At 55.7% G+C, this 14,679-nt stretch overlaps 2 protein-coding genes and 1 long non-coding RNA gene across 10 annotated transcripts in view; 1 reads left to right on the forward strand and 2 right to left on the reverse strand.

Moving 5' to 3' along the window:
- Positions 1-1,480, reverse strand: part of WDR45B (WD repeat domain 45B) — a 24,274-nt gene extending 22,794 nt beyond the window's left edge. Inside the window, exon 1 of one of the 3 annotated variants that reach the window (XM_023244393.2) lies at positions 1,296-1,480. In XM_023244393.2, the coding sequence (XP_023100161.1) occupies positions 1,296-1,362 (67 nt within the window). In that variant the 5' untranslated portion in view covers positions 1,363-1,480. The remainder of the gene's footprint in view (positions 1-1,295) is intronic. The other 2 variants (XM_023244392.2, XM_023244391.2) reach the window with 2 other exon arrangements.
- On the forward strand, positions 188-9,264 carry LOC109494096. Of its 4 annotated transcripts, XR_006589902.1 has the most exons (5): positions 1,539-1,769; positions 2,408-3,121; positions 5,451-5,563; positions 5,771-6,022; positions 9,117-9,264. It is a non-coding gene; the product is annotated as an uncharacterized LOC109494096 (long non-coding RNA). The 4 variants fall into 4 exon arrangements; XR_006589904.1 differs by lacking the exons at positions 1,539-1,769; positions 2,408-3,121 and adding an exon at positions 188-813; XR_006589905.1 differs by lacking the exon at positions 5,451-5,563.
- The window catches only part of RAB40B (RAB40B, member RAS oncogene family), a 24,214-nt gene continuing 18,206 nt past the window's right edge, over positions 8,672-14,679 (reverse strand). Inside the window, exons 3-7 of one of the 3 annotated variants that reach the window (XM_045045201.1) lie at positions 12,857-12,917; positions 12,140-12,217; positions 11,960-12,046; positions 11,255-11,477; positions 8,672-9,742 (exon numbers count right to left, since the gene is read on the reverse strand). In XM_045045201.1, coding sequence (XP_044901136.1) covers positions 9,471-9,742; positions 11,255-11,477; positions 11,960-12,046; positions 12,140-12,217; positions 12,857-12,917 — 721 coding nt within the window. In that variant the 3' untranslated portion in view covers positions 8,672-9,470. Of the gene's footprint in view, positions 9,743-9,790; positions 10,087-11,254; positions 11,478-11,959; positions 12,047-12,139; positions 12,218-12,856; positions 12,918-14,679 lie in introns of those variants that run through there. The other 2 variants (XM_045045202.1, XM_023244389.2) reach the window with 2 other exon arrangements.

Genomic DNA, 14,679 nt, shown 5'->3' on the forward strand with positions numbered 1-14,679 from the left:
GAGCTCACAGGCCGGATTCCCACCAACCCCCACCACCACCACCAAGAACCCCTCGACAAGCTCAGAGGCCGCAACCAAGCTCGCCCTCCTCCCACACACATCTCGGGCCTACTCCCACCGCCCACCTGTGACACCACAGTCGACACCTGTGGACAGGTCGGACCTGACCCTCAGCGCCGGGCAGGGCGGGGGCGCAAGGTAAACACGCGCCGGCCGCAGCGAGGCAGCACCGACTACTGAAATCGAGTTTCCCAAAAACGGGGCCTACGGCACTTTCTCGGGTTCCCCTCAGACACAAAACTTGCGAAGCTGCCACGCAAAAGCCCTCGGGAGCGTGTCCCCGGGCGGCCGCTGTCACCCGGCTCCTCCCGGAGGCAAAACCCTGGCTCCGCAGCGGGGGCAGCTCCTCGGATCCGAGTTCCCCCCCGCCCCTTCCGCCCGCACCCTGCGGGCCTTCCCGGACGCGGCTGCAGGGCTGGCTGAAACCACCCAGGGGGCCTCAGCTGGACTCAAAACCGGGAGGAAAGCGCGTTTCCCTCCCCCCCACACACAAGGCTTCCCCGACAACCAAGTCCTTTGATTTCACTCGGCAAGACACGCCGGGGTGGCTCACGGGCACGCTCCCGGTAATCGGACCAGAAAGGCGAGGGCGACCTCAGCCCGACCGGGCCGCTGGGCCGCGAGAATCGTCGGGAGGCCCAAGCCCGCAGCGGACAAGAAAGCAGGCGTTGTCAAGCCACCACCGCTTACGTGGAGACCCTAAACGAGTGCGGGAAAAAGCGCGGAGTTCCGAAGCAGACCCCAGTGTGCGCCGTGAGAAAAGCCCCGGGTAGCCGAAGCCGGTGGGAGCCCGCAGGGCCCTGAGCGAGTGGGTGCGGCCGCCGCCCGGAGCTCCACGGAAGTCCGGAGGGGAGCGACCCCCCCCCCCGCCCGGGGTGCCGCCTGGGGGAGGGGGCCAGTGGGGACGGGGACTTCAGGGGAGGCCAGGTCAAGGGGGGCGAGGGGGTGGACGTGAGGGAAGGGGACCGGCCGGGTCGGAGGGTGTCGGGGGAGGGGTCAGACCCGGTGAGGAGCGTCCGGGGTGGGAACGTCCCGAGCTGGCCGGTGTTCGGGGAGGGCCGGTTGGGCCCGGACGGTGGGGGGGCCTCGGGGGAGGGGCCCGGCTGAGTCGGGGGGGGGAGGGTCGTCGGGAAGGGACCTGGCCGGGTGAGGAGCGTGGGGGAGGGGCCGGCCCAATCCGGGGACTCCGGGAAGAGGCCGGGTCGGGGCCCGGGCGCGCGCAGGGGCGCCCTCACCGTGGTCCTGGTTGAAGCCGGCGTAGAGCAGCCCGTTGCCGTGAGGGTTACACGGCAGGAGGTTCATGGCGCCGCCGCGAAGGGTCCGCCGCTCCTCAGCGCCGCATGTCCTCGGGGAGGCCGGGCGCCGGGGTCCCGTCTGCCCGGCGGAGGCCACCGCGCCGGAAGCGAGGGGCGGACGTGCGTGCGTGCGTGCGCAGCCAGGGAGCCGCGGAGCGCCGAGCGCATCCACCTGGGCCGGGCCAGGGCGGTGAGGGAGCACCGAGTGCGTCACGTGCGAGGGGGCGGAGACCGCGTCGGGGGCGGGGCCTGAGCGGAGGGAGGCGGGCCTGGGCGGCGGAGAAACACGTGCCGGCTTGGAGGCGATCCGAGGGCAACCCGCCTAGGAGGGAAGGGCGATTCACGGAGACACCCGCGCCCCTCGCCGGCCTCGAGCAAGCAGGGCCCACCCCACAGGAATCCTATAAATTAAGTGTAAGAGACTTTTTCTTTTAATTGAAAATATAAGTAAGTAAAAATAGTAACAATGCATTATAGCAGAGAAGGGAGGGCGGAAAGACCGAAGGATGGCCACTTGATGAGAAGGCTGAAATCAGAGCCATATGGCCACAAGCCAGCCGGTGCTGAGAACTGCCACCCACACCCAGGAGCCAGAAGAGTCCTGGAAAGGGTTCTCCCCAGACCCCCCAGATCACGAGAATGTGCCAGCTTCTTGCTGGAGCCATCTGTTTCTGGCAGCCCTAGGGAAGGAATCAGCCCGTTGGTAGCTTACAAGTCTTCAGGCAGAAGATGGGAGATGTGGACCAAAATGAGTGCGGGGACCCTCACTGACTCCCCCTCTTAAGTGGCGGCGGGGGTGGGGGGCACGTTCTCACCTCTGGGGCACAGACTGGGTTTTGAATCAGGGATGGAGGGCCTAGGCATTACATGTGTTAAGGGGAAAATTACATTTAATGTTTTAACAACACAGGCCACAGAGAGAAATGCAAAGAACCTCGGAATACTCTGCGTGTCCCTGTGAGCCAGGGAGGGTCTCCACTGGGGATGGGGTACTCTGCGAGGGGTCTGGGTCTATTACGGGTTATTAAAGGGTTTTTTTTTTTTTTAAAAAGGTGGAAATACTGTGCGAGGCCAGGGGGTTAGCCACCTGTGGAGAAACAAGCACACGGTGTCCGCACGCAGGGACAGACCGCGGCGAGCACACCACGTGGCGGCACAGAGGCAGGAAGGCGAGCAGACAGAGCCACTTGTGTTGAGCATGAAAAGCAAGTTGCAGAAGCACGCCTGTGGTGTAAAACAATTTACACAAAGCTTAAAATAGCAAACTGATTAGCCCGTTGTTTAGGGGCAAGTACCTAGGTGGGTGCTGGAGAATAGAGAAAACCAAGGGCATGGTTTACCCAGAACTGGAGGTACTGGTGGGCAACAGAGTGATCTGCAGTGGGTCCGGGTGTGTGTGGCTGGCTGAGTAACGGCTCCTCACAATGACGATGCCCACACCCTGATCTCTGCAGCCCATGAATGTGTCGCCTTATATGGCAGAAGAGATTTTGCAGGACCTTCAGATGGATTGTCCAGGTGGGCCCCAAATGTAATCACATTTGAAGAGGGACACAGGAGCGTCAATGTCCCTGTGGAGACAGACATTGGAGTAGTGCAGCCAGGAGCCAAGGAATGTTGGCAGCTTCTAAAAGCTGGAAGAGTCGTGGAACTGATTCTCTCCTGGAGCTTCCAGAAGGAACTGGTCCTGGCTGGTTATGGCAGGCACAAGACACCCAAACACAACAGCAATAGGAAACTATTACAACATGCAGAGAGCTTTTGGGGTAAGGTTATTTCATGATAGGGGTGCCTGGGTGGCTCAGTCAGTTAAGTGTCCAACTTCGGCTCAGGTCATGATCTCTTGGTTCAGAAGCTGGAGACCCATGTCAGGCTCTGTGCAGACAGCTCAGAGCCTGGAGCCTGCTTCAGATTCTGTCTCCTGTCTCTGCCCCTCCCCCACTCACATTCTGTCTGTCTCTCTCTCAAAGATAAACATTAAATGTTGTTTTAAAAAGGTTATTTCACGATATATTTCACAATAAAATGATTAGAGAGCCTTCAAAAAAAGTCACCACCCATCATCCCCATTTCTGAAGTGTAATATGAAGTAATGATGAAATTCCAGGATAAGAACTCAAGACCAGCAGACCATGCTGATGGGATTGGAGCTTTGAGGCACCCCCCCACCCCAGCCCCCATGCAGAATCAGGAAGTGAGCCTCTACCAGGCAGAGACTGTGCCTGTCTTCCTGTCACTTCCAAGGGCACGGGGAAGAGTGCCAGAGACACTGGCACACACAGCGGGCACAGTGGGCTCCGTGGGACACGACACCACTCTGGTTGATGGGGGCAGGACGGAAGTAAGGGCCACAGGAACAGAACAGACTGGAAAGGGGCAGTGTCTGAGGCAGCCAGAGACCAGACAGCCCATCCTGCTTGCCAATGACAGTGTTAATCTTGCCCTGTTTTCCCACCTTCTAGATGGAAATTACTAAAATAGGCCTCTCAGAATCACCCCTGCTCCCTGAGAGCACCCAACGCAGAACAAAGTGGGTTTCCTCCGATGCCCCCCAGTCACCTCGCACAAGGGAGGATGTGAAGGGAAAAGAGCCCCATTTGGCCTGGTGTGGCCCTGCCACCAGGGCCCACTCCAGTGTCCCACCACCTTCCACTGCCTCAGGGACACACACCTTTCATTCGCAAGCTCGCTCTTCAGAAGGGAGAGGGGCTTCATTCAGCCTGGACCTCTCCCTACACCCCTCCTGGCCGCCAGTGTGGGGAGGAGATGCCCACCTCAGTCCACCTGTGCTAGGACACTAAGTCCCCTCCGGCACTACTCGTGAAGATGCCCGGCTCCCTCCTTGCAGAGTCAGTGCATTCCTGGCGGCCTTTGTCTTCCTCTCCACGAAGACTCAGACGCTTCCCCCAATTGTTATCATGGGGAAACAGAGGGAAAGAAGCAATATTTTACTCTTGAGTTCCAGACCGATGCAGGGAGGGGACAGTAGTATTAAAAGCCAAAACTTTATTGTCAGGAGCCAGCTTCTTTTGAGAAGAGAGGCGTGTGAGAATCCAAAGATTTAAAGAAAGCGGCACAGACCCAAATTTTCCATCAAAGCTAGAACGCATGGGGCCAGGCAGGTTGGGGAAAGAGAGTCCGAGGTGAGGGGAGGCAGGGCCAGCCCAGGATACAGTTCAGCCTCTGCACAGGGGGCTCCATACTCTCACACCAGGGTAGGGAACCTCGTCAGGCACCTGCCAGCCTGCTTACAGGAAGCTGCTCCGTTACCTACCACTGACCCATCTGCCCACCGCCTGTAGACGTGCCCCACGCCCCACAGCCATCCTGCTCTGAGAGCTTTGTCCAATTACTCTGGCCAACAGCCCTCAATAGCTCAGCACAGTGAGAACACTCCCAGAAGACGCTGGGAACCAGGAAAAAAGGAAGACCCTGAGAACACAGGCATTGCTGGAAGGGAACAGAGTGAGCACAGCATCCCAACCCGCTGGCCGCCAGCCCTCCCAGCTGGGGCACCATGCATCCGACCCTCATAGGAGCTGGACGGCCTCCCTCCACCACCACCACCACCCCCCACCCCCCCCAACCCCCCCACCCCCGCGCCCCTAGCACAGGCAGCTTCAATGCTGCTTCTTGAATTCACACTTGTTTAATGAAGCGAAGCGGTTCTCCAGCAAAGGGTGCTGTCTCCGTCTCCTCGGCAGACCCATGTGATCAGGCCTGTAATTGACATTTTTTCCACATTCAGTATTTGCTTGGATAGTTCCTCGTCAAAGCCGTGAGTTCTCGGTCTGGGAAATTAGTCTGCATTGCAATAGTTCTCACAGGGCAATTGAAGACATAATTGTACATAATCTATTTTGAATCTAGATGCTTAAAAAGAGAATTACAAACATCTGGGGCATCATTTGGCATTCCTGTTTGTACTTTGGGTGGATTTTGCCAGCGATGGGGCCATGGGAGAAAATGACAATGTTTGAGAGCAGTTTTTCTAGGGTTCAGTTTACACTTGATTATGTTTTCGGCACATTCCCACCAAAACATGCATGCTTTACTTACATTCCGTACTTCAGTTTATTTGTTTCTCTTTCATAGAAATGCCACTTCGATTTGCTATAGCACTTTCTGCAGTGAAGTATAACTTGTGTCAGTGTCCTGGGGCCACCATAACAAAGTGCCCCACGACGGGGGAGCTTCACACAGCAGAGGTTTGTCCTCTCTCAGTTCTGGGGCCAGAGTCTGAGATCCAGGTGTGGGCGCTCCTGCAGGGGCTCTGGGGGCTCCTTCCTGCCTCTGCCAGCTTCTGGGAACTCCAGGCGTCCTTTGTCCCCCCCAGGAGGCCTGTGTGCTTTGGAAACCCCTTGGAAGAGCTCGGGGTCACCGAGGCTTCAGGACCTTCGTTATATTCCTTCTAGGACATTAGTGGTGGTCCTAAGGAGTGCTTCGACTGAACGGAGGAGAAAAGAGCCCTGTTTGGCCTGGTGTGACCCTATCACCAGGGGACCCATTCCAGCATCCTACCACCTTCCACTGCCTCCAGGACACGCACGTTTCGTTCTCAAGAAGCGCTGTCTTCAGAAGGGAGAGGGGCTTCATTCAGCCTGGACCTCTCCCTACACCCCTCCTGGCTGCCAGCGTGGGGAGATGCCCACCTTGGCCCACCACAGGTCAGATGACACCCACCCCGGACCGCCCAGCCATCCCTGCGCTCCTGGTCAGTGGGTCAGCCCTTCTGTCTCCACCCACTGCCTGGCAGAGGGAAGGTGCTGTGGCCCCAGCAGGATGTCCTCCCAGGCAGCCCCTGCGGGTTTACCAGCTGTCCACTAGACCACTCCCCTGTGGACATGTGTCCCTGTCATGCTCTGGGGGCTGCACGACCCCCAGCCTGGCTCTGGGCCTTCAGGGACTGGAGGGGGCTGGGCTCATGTCTCCTCTCTGGGCCTCACTTGCACATCTCCGAATAGAGATGTTGCTTCTGATTCTAGGTCACTTCAGTGTCTCAAAATCTGTAAATCATTAACAGAAACTGAGAACACCTGAGCGTTTTCTCATTTCTAGTTATTTTTTGAAAATTCCTCATTGGGGGGCCCCTGGGTGGCTCAGTCGGTTAAACATCTGACTCTTGATCTCGGCTCAGGTCATGATCTCAGGGTTTTGTGAGTACAAGCCCCGCATCGGGCTAAACAGTGTACAGCCTGTTGGGATTTTCTTTCTCCCTCTCTCTGCTTCTCCACTCACACTGTCTCTGTCAAAATAAATATATCAACAAAAGAATATCTTTTACAATAAAAAAATTAAAATTCCTCATTGTGGAACGCCTGGGTGGCAGGCGGTTAAGTGTCCAACGTTTGATCTTGGTTCAGGTCATGATCTTACGGGTTTGTGAGTTCAAGCCCCACATGGGTCTGTGCACTGACGGCATGGAGCCTGCTTAGGGTTGTGTCTCTCCTTCTCTCTGCCCCTCCCCTGCTTGTGTGTGCTAGCTCTCTAAACAAACAAACAAACAAACAAACTTAAAATTTAAAAAAAATTTTACAAAGATTTTTATGTAAAAAAATAAATAAAATAAAATAAAATAAAATAAAATAAAATAAAATAAAATAAAATAGGGGCCCCTAGGTGGCTCAGTCGGTTAAGTGTCTGACTCTTGGTTTCAGCTCAGGTCATGATCTCACAGGTTCATGAGTTCAAGCCCCACATCGGCTCTGTGCTGACTGTGCAGAGCCTGCTTGGGATTCTCTATCTCCCTCTGTCTCTGCTCCTCCCCCACTTGCACTCTCTCTTAAAATAAATTAAACTTAAAAAATAAAATAAAATAAAATTAAATTAAATTAAAATTAAAAATTCCTCATTGTAACCTCCAGCTACTGCAGAGAGATGTGAAGCAGGTACAGCCAGGAAGGCAAGACCCTGCCCAGGGCCTTTGCACAGTCCACATGTCCTGTATGAGTCACTTGTGATTGGTGGTTAGGACCGCGTCCGTTGGGGGGGTGCGGGGAGACATGTCCCAGAGGGATTCAAGAGTACCTCTCTGGGGCGCCTGGGTGGCGCAGTCAGTTAAGCGTCCGACTTCAGCCAGGTCACAATCTCACGGTCCGTGAGTTCGAGCCCCGCGTCGGGCTCTGGGCTGATGGCTCAGAGCCTGGAGCCTGTTTCCGATTCTGTGTCTCCCTCTCTCTCTGCCCCTCCCCCGTTCATGCTCTGTCTCTCTCTGTCCCCCCAAAAATAAATAAACGTTGAAAGAGTACCTCTCTGCTTTCACCAGACAGGCACACACTTGAGGGCCTCTCGTTAATACTTCCCACTTGTTTTGGGAATGCGAGCTGGTGCAGCCAGTCTGGAAAACAGTATGGAGGTTCCTCAAAAAACTAAAAATAGAACTACCCTACGACCCAGCAATTGCACTACTAGGTATTTATCCAAGGGATACAGGTGTGCTGTTTCGAAGGGACGCATGCACCCCCATGTTTATAGCAGTGCTATCAACAATAGCCAAAGTATGGAAAGAGCTCAAATGTCCATCGATGGATGAATGGATAAAGAAGATGTATATACATACAATGGAGTATTACTCGGCAATCAAAAAGAATGAAATCTTGCCATTTGCAGCTGTGTGGATGGAACTGGAGGGTGTTATGCTAAGTGAAATTAGTCAGTCAGAGAAACACAAAAATCATATGACTTCACTCATATGAGGACTTTAAGAGACAAAACAGATGAACATAAGGGAAGGGAAACAAAGACTATAAAAACAGGGAGGGGGACAAAACAGAAGAGACTCATAAATATGGAGAGCAAACTGAGGGTTACAGGATGGGTTGGGGGGTGCTAAATGGGGAAGGGGCACTAAGGAATCTACTCCTGAAATCACCGTTGCACTAGATGCTAATTTGGATGTAAATTTTAAAAAATAAAAAATAAAAAATAAAAAATAAAAATATATACTTCCCACTTGTTTTTAGGGAGTGAGCGAGCATGACTGGGGGCGGGTACAGAGAGAGAGGGAGAGAGTCCCAAGCAGGTTCCATGCTCAGTGCAGAGGCCATGACCCTGGGATCATGGCCTGAGCCAAAATCAACAGTTGGACACTTAACTCACCGAGCCACCCTGGTGCCCCCGAGACTTCCCATTTTCTGCCTCTACAGGTCTTCCCAGGGAAAGGAAGCTTTCTCAACACATGCCACGGTTCAGGAACAAAGCCTTGCTGCCAGCTCCGTGTACTGGCACAAATTTGTGGCACTTGAAACACTTGATAAAGCAAATGAAATAAAGGGCTATGTGAATACACAAAATCAGAAGGAACCAGCCGACGACCCTACCAAGAAACAAGTGTACATTTTATTGTCAGGAAACATTTTCTTAAATAATGGTGGCCACTTCATTCCTTACCGACACGGCTCTGAACGATATCTTCCTTGCCGATCTGGATCTGTTGTAACTATGTTGTGGCCGTTTGGCACAACTGGAGATATCTTTGGCATTTTCTTCCCTTAGCTTTGTAACTTGTGGAACATCTTGTACAAAAAAATGTAGATTTACAGAAAAATATGCATATAAATCACTTATTAATCCCAAAACATGGTAAATAACATAGCAAAAACTTTATCAAATCCATGTCAGACCCGAGCCGGACAGAGTGGCCGTGCCAACTCTGATTCTCCACAGCACTTCATAAACTCGCGCTCCGATGTGACAAGGAGGCTTACAAAAAGGCCCTCTTGCGAGGTCAAAGACTAATTTCTCTCCCCTGTTGCTTTCCAGAGTCCCTGGAATTTGCACTCACGACACACGTTGCTGTTCTTATAAAAGCAGTCCTATTAAGCAAAGGCCGTGCTGCAGCCACGACGTAAGTGACGTCTGAAATCTCACGTTATCAGGAGCTGAGCAGAGTGCTGACCCCCTTTATAAACACACATCTAAAGCAAGAGCTTCATGCACATCCATGTAGAAACACCAACGTCGAGCTGTGCAGGGTGTTTTCAATGCGCGGGGCGGCACGATCACCACGAGAGACCGGCAGGTGCTTTCCCGGGCCTGGAACGGGCTCCCGCGTCCCACATGTGACGGCTCAGAGCCTCTCGCAGAGGGGCCAGTGTCTGTGTCCTGGCGCCTCCCTCAGGAGACTTTACAGCTGTTCCGGGGGCAGCGCTTGGGCGGGCTCTGGGGGGGGCGGGTGGCCTTCACTTTTCGGAGGCTGCTCCTCTTGTGGGTGGAGCTGGTGGTGAGAGAGTAGGAGCGGCCATGCATCATCCTGGCATTGAGGCCACTGGCCATCGAGAAGGATTTGAGGTGACTCCTCAAGGCCATCGGCAGCGGGAGCTTGTCCACCAGGTGCACGGGTGTGCAGGACACCACAGCCCGGCAGCAGAGGTCCTGCAGGGTCAGCACTGGGAGAGGAGAGGAAAGGAAACGGGTTTAGTGTAGGACACAGACTGACCACCTTCCTTCCCTGGGGTGCTGGGGCTGAGGGCTCCACCCGCCGGACCCACACGCGCCACTGGGCAGGGCTGGAGACCAGTCCGCCCACGTTAGTGGCCTCGGACTGGAGACCCCTGCTGTCTTTCCCTCCAGGTCCAAGAGGTGGGCAGACCTGGAGGGGAGACGATGGCACTCACGCTCCCACGGTTGGGGTGAGAGACCAAGGGCCTCAGGGATGACCTCCTTCCCGACTGCACAGCTGACCTTGGCAACACCTGTGACCAGCTGTATAATGACATGTCCAAGGGAGCACCTGAGGAGACAATGCTGTCTTCAACCTCCTCTACACTGCCCCTTATGCGAGTTGGGCTCCCTGCCCAGTGGGACGGGCTCTTGGGGACGTGCCAAGGAGGGGCATTCCCAGTGTGCCCCCTCCCCCACCGCAGCCCCCAAAGGGGTCAGGCCCAGGGTTGCTCAGCAAACAGCTCTTTCGGCTCAGTGGTTCCTAACGGGGGGTGATTTGGCTTCCCGGCACGCTTGTGGTTTCCACAGCTGGGGGGCAGGGGGTGTGGTGCACTGGAGGCCTCCCCAGAGCAAACAGCCCCGCCCGAGTGGCAGCAGTGCTGAGGGGGAGGATCCCTGATTCAGAAGAACCCTATTTTGCTCCGTCAACCCTAGGCCGCCCAGTTCAATGACTACAGATTTTGTCTTTTTGTCTTTAACAGGAATATGTGGACAGATTACTCAGTGGAAAACGGTGACAGCGACTATGTCACCACAAAGCAGATGAAATAAGAACACAGGTCTGGGGCGTCTAGGTGGCACAGTCGGTTAAGCATCCGGCTCTTGATCTCGGCTCAGGTCATGATCTCACAATTTGTGGGATCGAGCCCCATGTCGGGCTCTGTGCTGATGGCTCAGAGCCTGCTTGGGATCCTGTCTCTCCTTCTCTCTGCCCCTCCCCCGCTTGTGCACAGTCTCTGTCTCGCTCTCTCTCAAAGTAAATAAATAAATAAACTAAAATTTAAAAAAAAGAGCACGGGTCTTTGGATGTATTAACACAGAGGGATCTGGTGTTGACAACACTCTGTGCACTTCTCTGTCTCAAGCTCCCCTCTTTGAAAACGGATCACTCCTAACATGATACGCTCTTCCCAAAACCACCAGCGGTGGGGGGCCAGGGGGAAGGGTGTGGGCAAAGCCTGGCGTCTGAGCGCCTGGCAAACGTGGCCCTCGGGTGCTGCATCCCTGCAGGCTCAGGGGCCCTGCTCCGCGTGGGGAGGTGCTGGCTCCTCGTCACACACGCCTCTGCCTACGCACACACTTCAGAAGTGCCTCTCGTGAACTTTCCGACAAAACTGTTCACGGTGACTTCTAATTAACTGCATTCACTCCCTGGGAATGGACGCGGCTGCCTCGGGTGGGTCCTGGGAGGCGGGCCGGGGGGCCGGGGGCTGGAGGACGGCCTGGCGGGTGCCTACCCTTGCTGGGCCTCCAGAGTCGGTCCATCCCATGCCGCAGCAGCACGGTCCTGGCCAACTCCGTGAAGGACTCGGTGATGTTGAAGTTGCACAGAGGGCTGACCTCGAAGAAGGTGACACCCAGGCGCGCTGCGTAGGCCTGGGCCTGCTCCGTGGGGACTTGCCGCTTGAAGGCCAGATGCAGGCGGTTTCCCACCAGGATTTTAGGGACACCGGGGGCATGCTGAAGGGTGAGAGAAAGGCAAGGAACAGGGGTTACTTGTGCTTCTGTTCCTGGCACCGCTGGTGTGCGGGGTAATGGCGTCCTCCCCAAATTCACACCCACCCAGAACCTCAGAACGTGTCCTTATTGGAGAAGGACGTTTGCAGATGTATTTGGTTAAGATGAGGCCACTGCGAAGGGCCGTCAATCCAGGCACTGGTGTCCTTGTGAGAAGAGGAGGGGACCCAGGACACACAGGGGAAAAGCCACATGGGGGCAGAGTTACGGGACCACAGGCCAGGAGCTGTCGGCAGCCACCGGGAACTGGAAGAGGCAGGAAGGACCCTCCTCTGGAGGCTTCAGAGGGAGCCCAGCCCTGATGACACTGGAGTTCGGGCTCCTGGCCTCCAAAGTGTGAGAGAACACATTTCTGTTGTTTATGGCGATGTGTTCCGGCAGCTGCAGGAAACAATATGACGAGTGCGGGGCTGCTCTGTACCCACGTCGGCAGTTGGCCAGGTCAGCGTGCCAGCAGGCAGCTCGCGGCTCTGGCTCCTGGGCTTGGTGGGGCTCCAGGTCAGGGCCCGGTCCTGTCCAGGGAGGGGATTGGTGTCCTTGCTGGTGAAGCCTCGTGCCCTGGCCCTCAAGCCCACTCGGATGGCGCTCTGGCACAGTGCTCATACCTCATCTATCTCCTTAATCCACCGGTCGATGCCATCAAAGGACCAGCGGTTTGCAATGTCATAGACCAGGATCACACCCTGCGGAGAGAGGCACCAGGCTTACCTTACAGGACAGAGGTGGGCGCAGCTCTGGGCCATGCTGGCCAGTGTGCAGGCTACTCAGTCACAGACTCACAGCCAGCTAAACGACCATGTTACTAATTTTAATGGAAAACACAGTATTTTTATTTGTCTACCAAAAGCAGTAGTTAAATATTTACTTCTAATGGTGCTTCATGAACTCGTTAATCCACTCTCAAATGTCAAGGTAAGTTGGGGACTAGCATTCGAGTCCCCCGATCCACATGCTGCTCTAGGGACATGGAATGTGGAGGGACTGCAGGGGTGACCACCTTCCTAGGGGTAGAGCCCACCCACCTGGACAGAGTGCTCTCCTACATGCGCACACACACGCATATGTACACACACACACATCTGCGGCCACACAGAGCTCGTGTGCACACGTGCGTGCAAACATAACACATGCACACATACATCCCTGATGCTGATGGTTTGCAAGCCACCAAACATTCCTTGCCACACTTTCAGACTCTTTTTTTTTTAAACACTTTGAGATTCTTGCATCAAATCATATTAAACACTTTGAGATTTTTGCATCAACAAACATTCCAATGCCATTATTCAGTCAGTCTGACTTCCTGGCTCAGGGGGTGTTACCTGTGCGCCCCGCGAGTAGGAGCGGAATATGGTACAAAATCTTCCCTGCCCGGATGTATCCCTGGAAAAGATGTTGGAGGCCAGTGAGAAGAAATCACTGCTTCTTCCTGACAATAGGGTTTTGAACTTGGGAGCCATAGCGAACATATTTTACAATGGTCAGTCAGTGGCCATCCCACTACAGATACGTCCCTAAGTTTGTCAATACGAGGAATGGACGTGGGGGCCCGACACCTGGAATGGAGCTCCAGGAGCCATAAATCAGGACAAAGAGAAGTAACGTTCCCTGGGATAGATTCCAGCAGCCTGCTCTCATGGTTGTGGCTCTCAGGCCCAGCGGGTGGTGATTCCCCGCAGGTTATAGAAGGGCAAATCTCATCTGCATGTGCAATCAACAGTCCCACATCAACACGCGATCCCCTAGAGATGAGGGTGGGAGGGCAGGCCTCCCCTGCACGCCAGGCGCGTCCTCATATACAAACAGCGAGACCCAGTACGGCTTTTCTTTGGTGACCCACCTCTGCCTTCTGAGTCCTAGATGAGGCTCTGCTGAGGAGAGCAGGGCCTGGGGTTCAGAAGGGTCAGAGGTGCTGACCGTGGCCAAAGATGTGGAAGGAGCACCTCACGTGCTGGGAGCAAATGCACGGAGAACTCCCAGATCAGTCCCTACAGAGTTTAGGCTTTGCCCGCAGACGGGGTGGCTACAAGTCTAGGGGCGAGGAGACGCAGGAGGAGGGCAACCTATGGAGGTAGCCACTGGCTCCGCATGGGAGATGGGTGGCTCTCGTGAGATGGGAATGCTCCCTGGTGTGGGGGTGCCGCGGAAAACCGCGGGGTCTGGCCAGAGCAACTGGGGGCGCAGGGACATGAAGGCATTTACTAAGACAGGCCACTCAGATGAAAAACAGAATCGGGAAATGTCGAGAGGGTGCCTAGGAGACGTGGAGCAGCCTTCAGCATCCAGGGCAAGTATGGGCTGAGAGTGGGGCCCTGGATGGTCCCTGGGGAGGAGAAAGATGAGGCAGGGTAAGCCCAGGGCCCTGCAGCTGCTCAGGCCTGTGCCAAGGGTGCGTGCAAGGTAGGAATGAGAGCACTGCAGGTGAGAGCAGGGTGCCTGAGCCTCACTGACCCACAGGCTGCTGGCGGGGCAGGGCTTACCCACAACCCAAACGTCGTGGGGTGGGTGGCGGGAAGGCACAGGTGCTGAGGGGACATTGCAGAGAGGCTCCCGGCTGGACTTTGGGGCTGACTGCTCCTGGGAAAGAGGGAGTGAGGAAGCAGGAGAGGCTTCCAGGGCTTGGAGGCTCAAGGGCATGTGTGGGGTTGGGGGGTGGCGAAGAGGGCCAGCAGGTGGCCCAGGAGAAGGGGTGACACAGGCGGGGACAGTACTTGGGCAAGTCACACAGGGAGGCGGGCAACCCAGGGATTGGTGAAAGCAGGAACGCTCAGGTCTCCCACCCCCATCCCACCTGAAGCTGAGGGGCAGAGGCAGGGGTTTGTGACCCGAACCTCAGAGCCTGGGGGGAGGGGGGGCACTGAAGAGACACCCAGTCCAGACCTGGGCAGGGGGGTCTCTTGCCTCTCAACCTCCCCACACCTGCCAGGGGTCTGTCTCCATTGCACTCACGGGCCCCTCCTGGCACTGGGGAGGCAGAGGCAGAGGCAGGTGTCAGCAAGGCCACATCCTGGACAGACTCCCAGGGACCCACAAAGGCCCTGGGGTTCCCTCCCATGGATGAGGCCTCAATGGACGCGGATCCCCACCTCCACGGGGTCTGCTCACGGGCGCACCGGTCCCCCCTCCCAGAGCTGGGGGCTGGGAC

This window comes from Felis catus, chromosome E1 (genome assembly GCF_018350175.1).
Source record: "Felis catus isolate Fca126 chromosome E1, F.catus_Fca126_mat1.0, whole genome shotgun sequence".
Lineage (NCBI taxonomy): Eukaryota > Metazoa > Chordata > Mammalia > Carnivora > Felidae > Felis > Felis catus.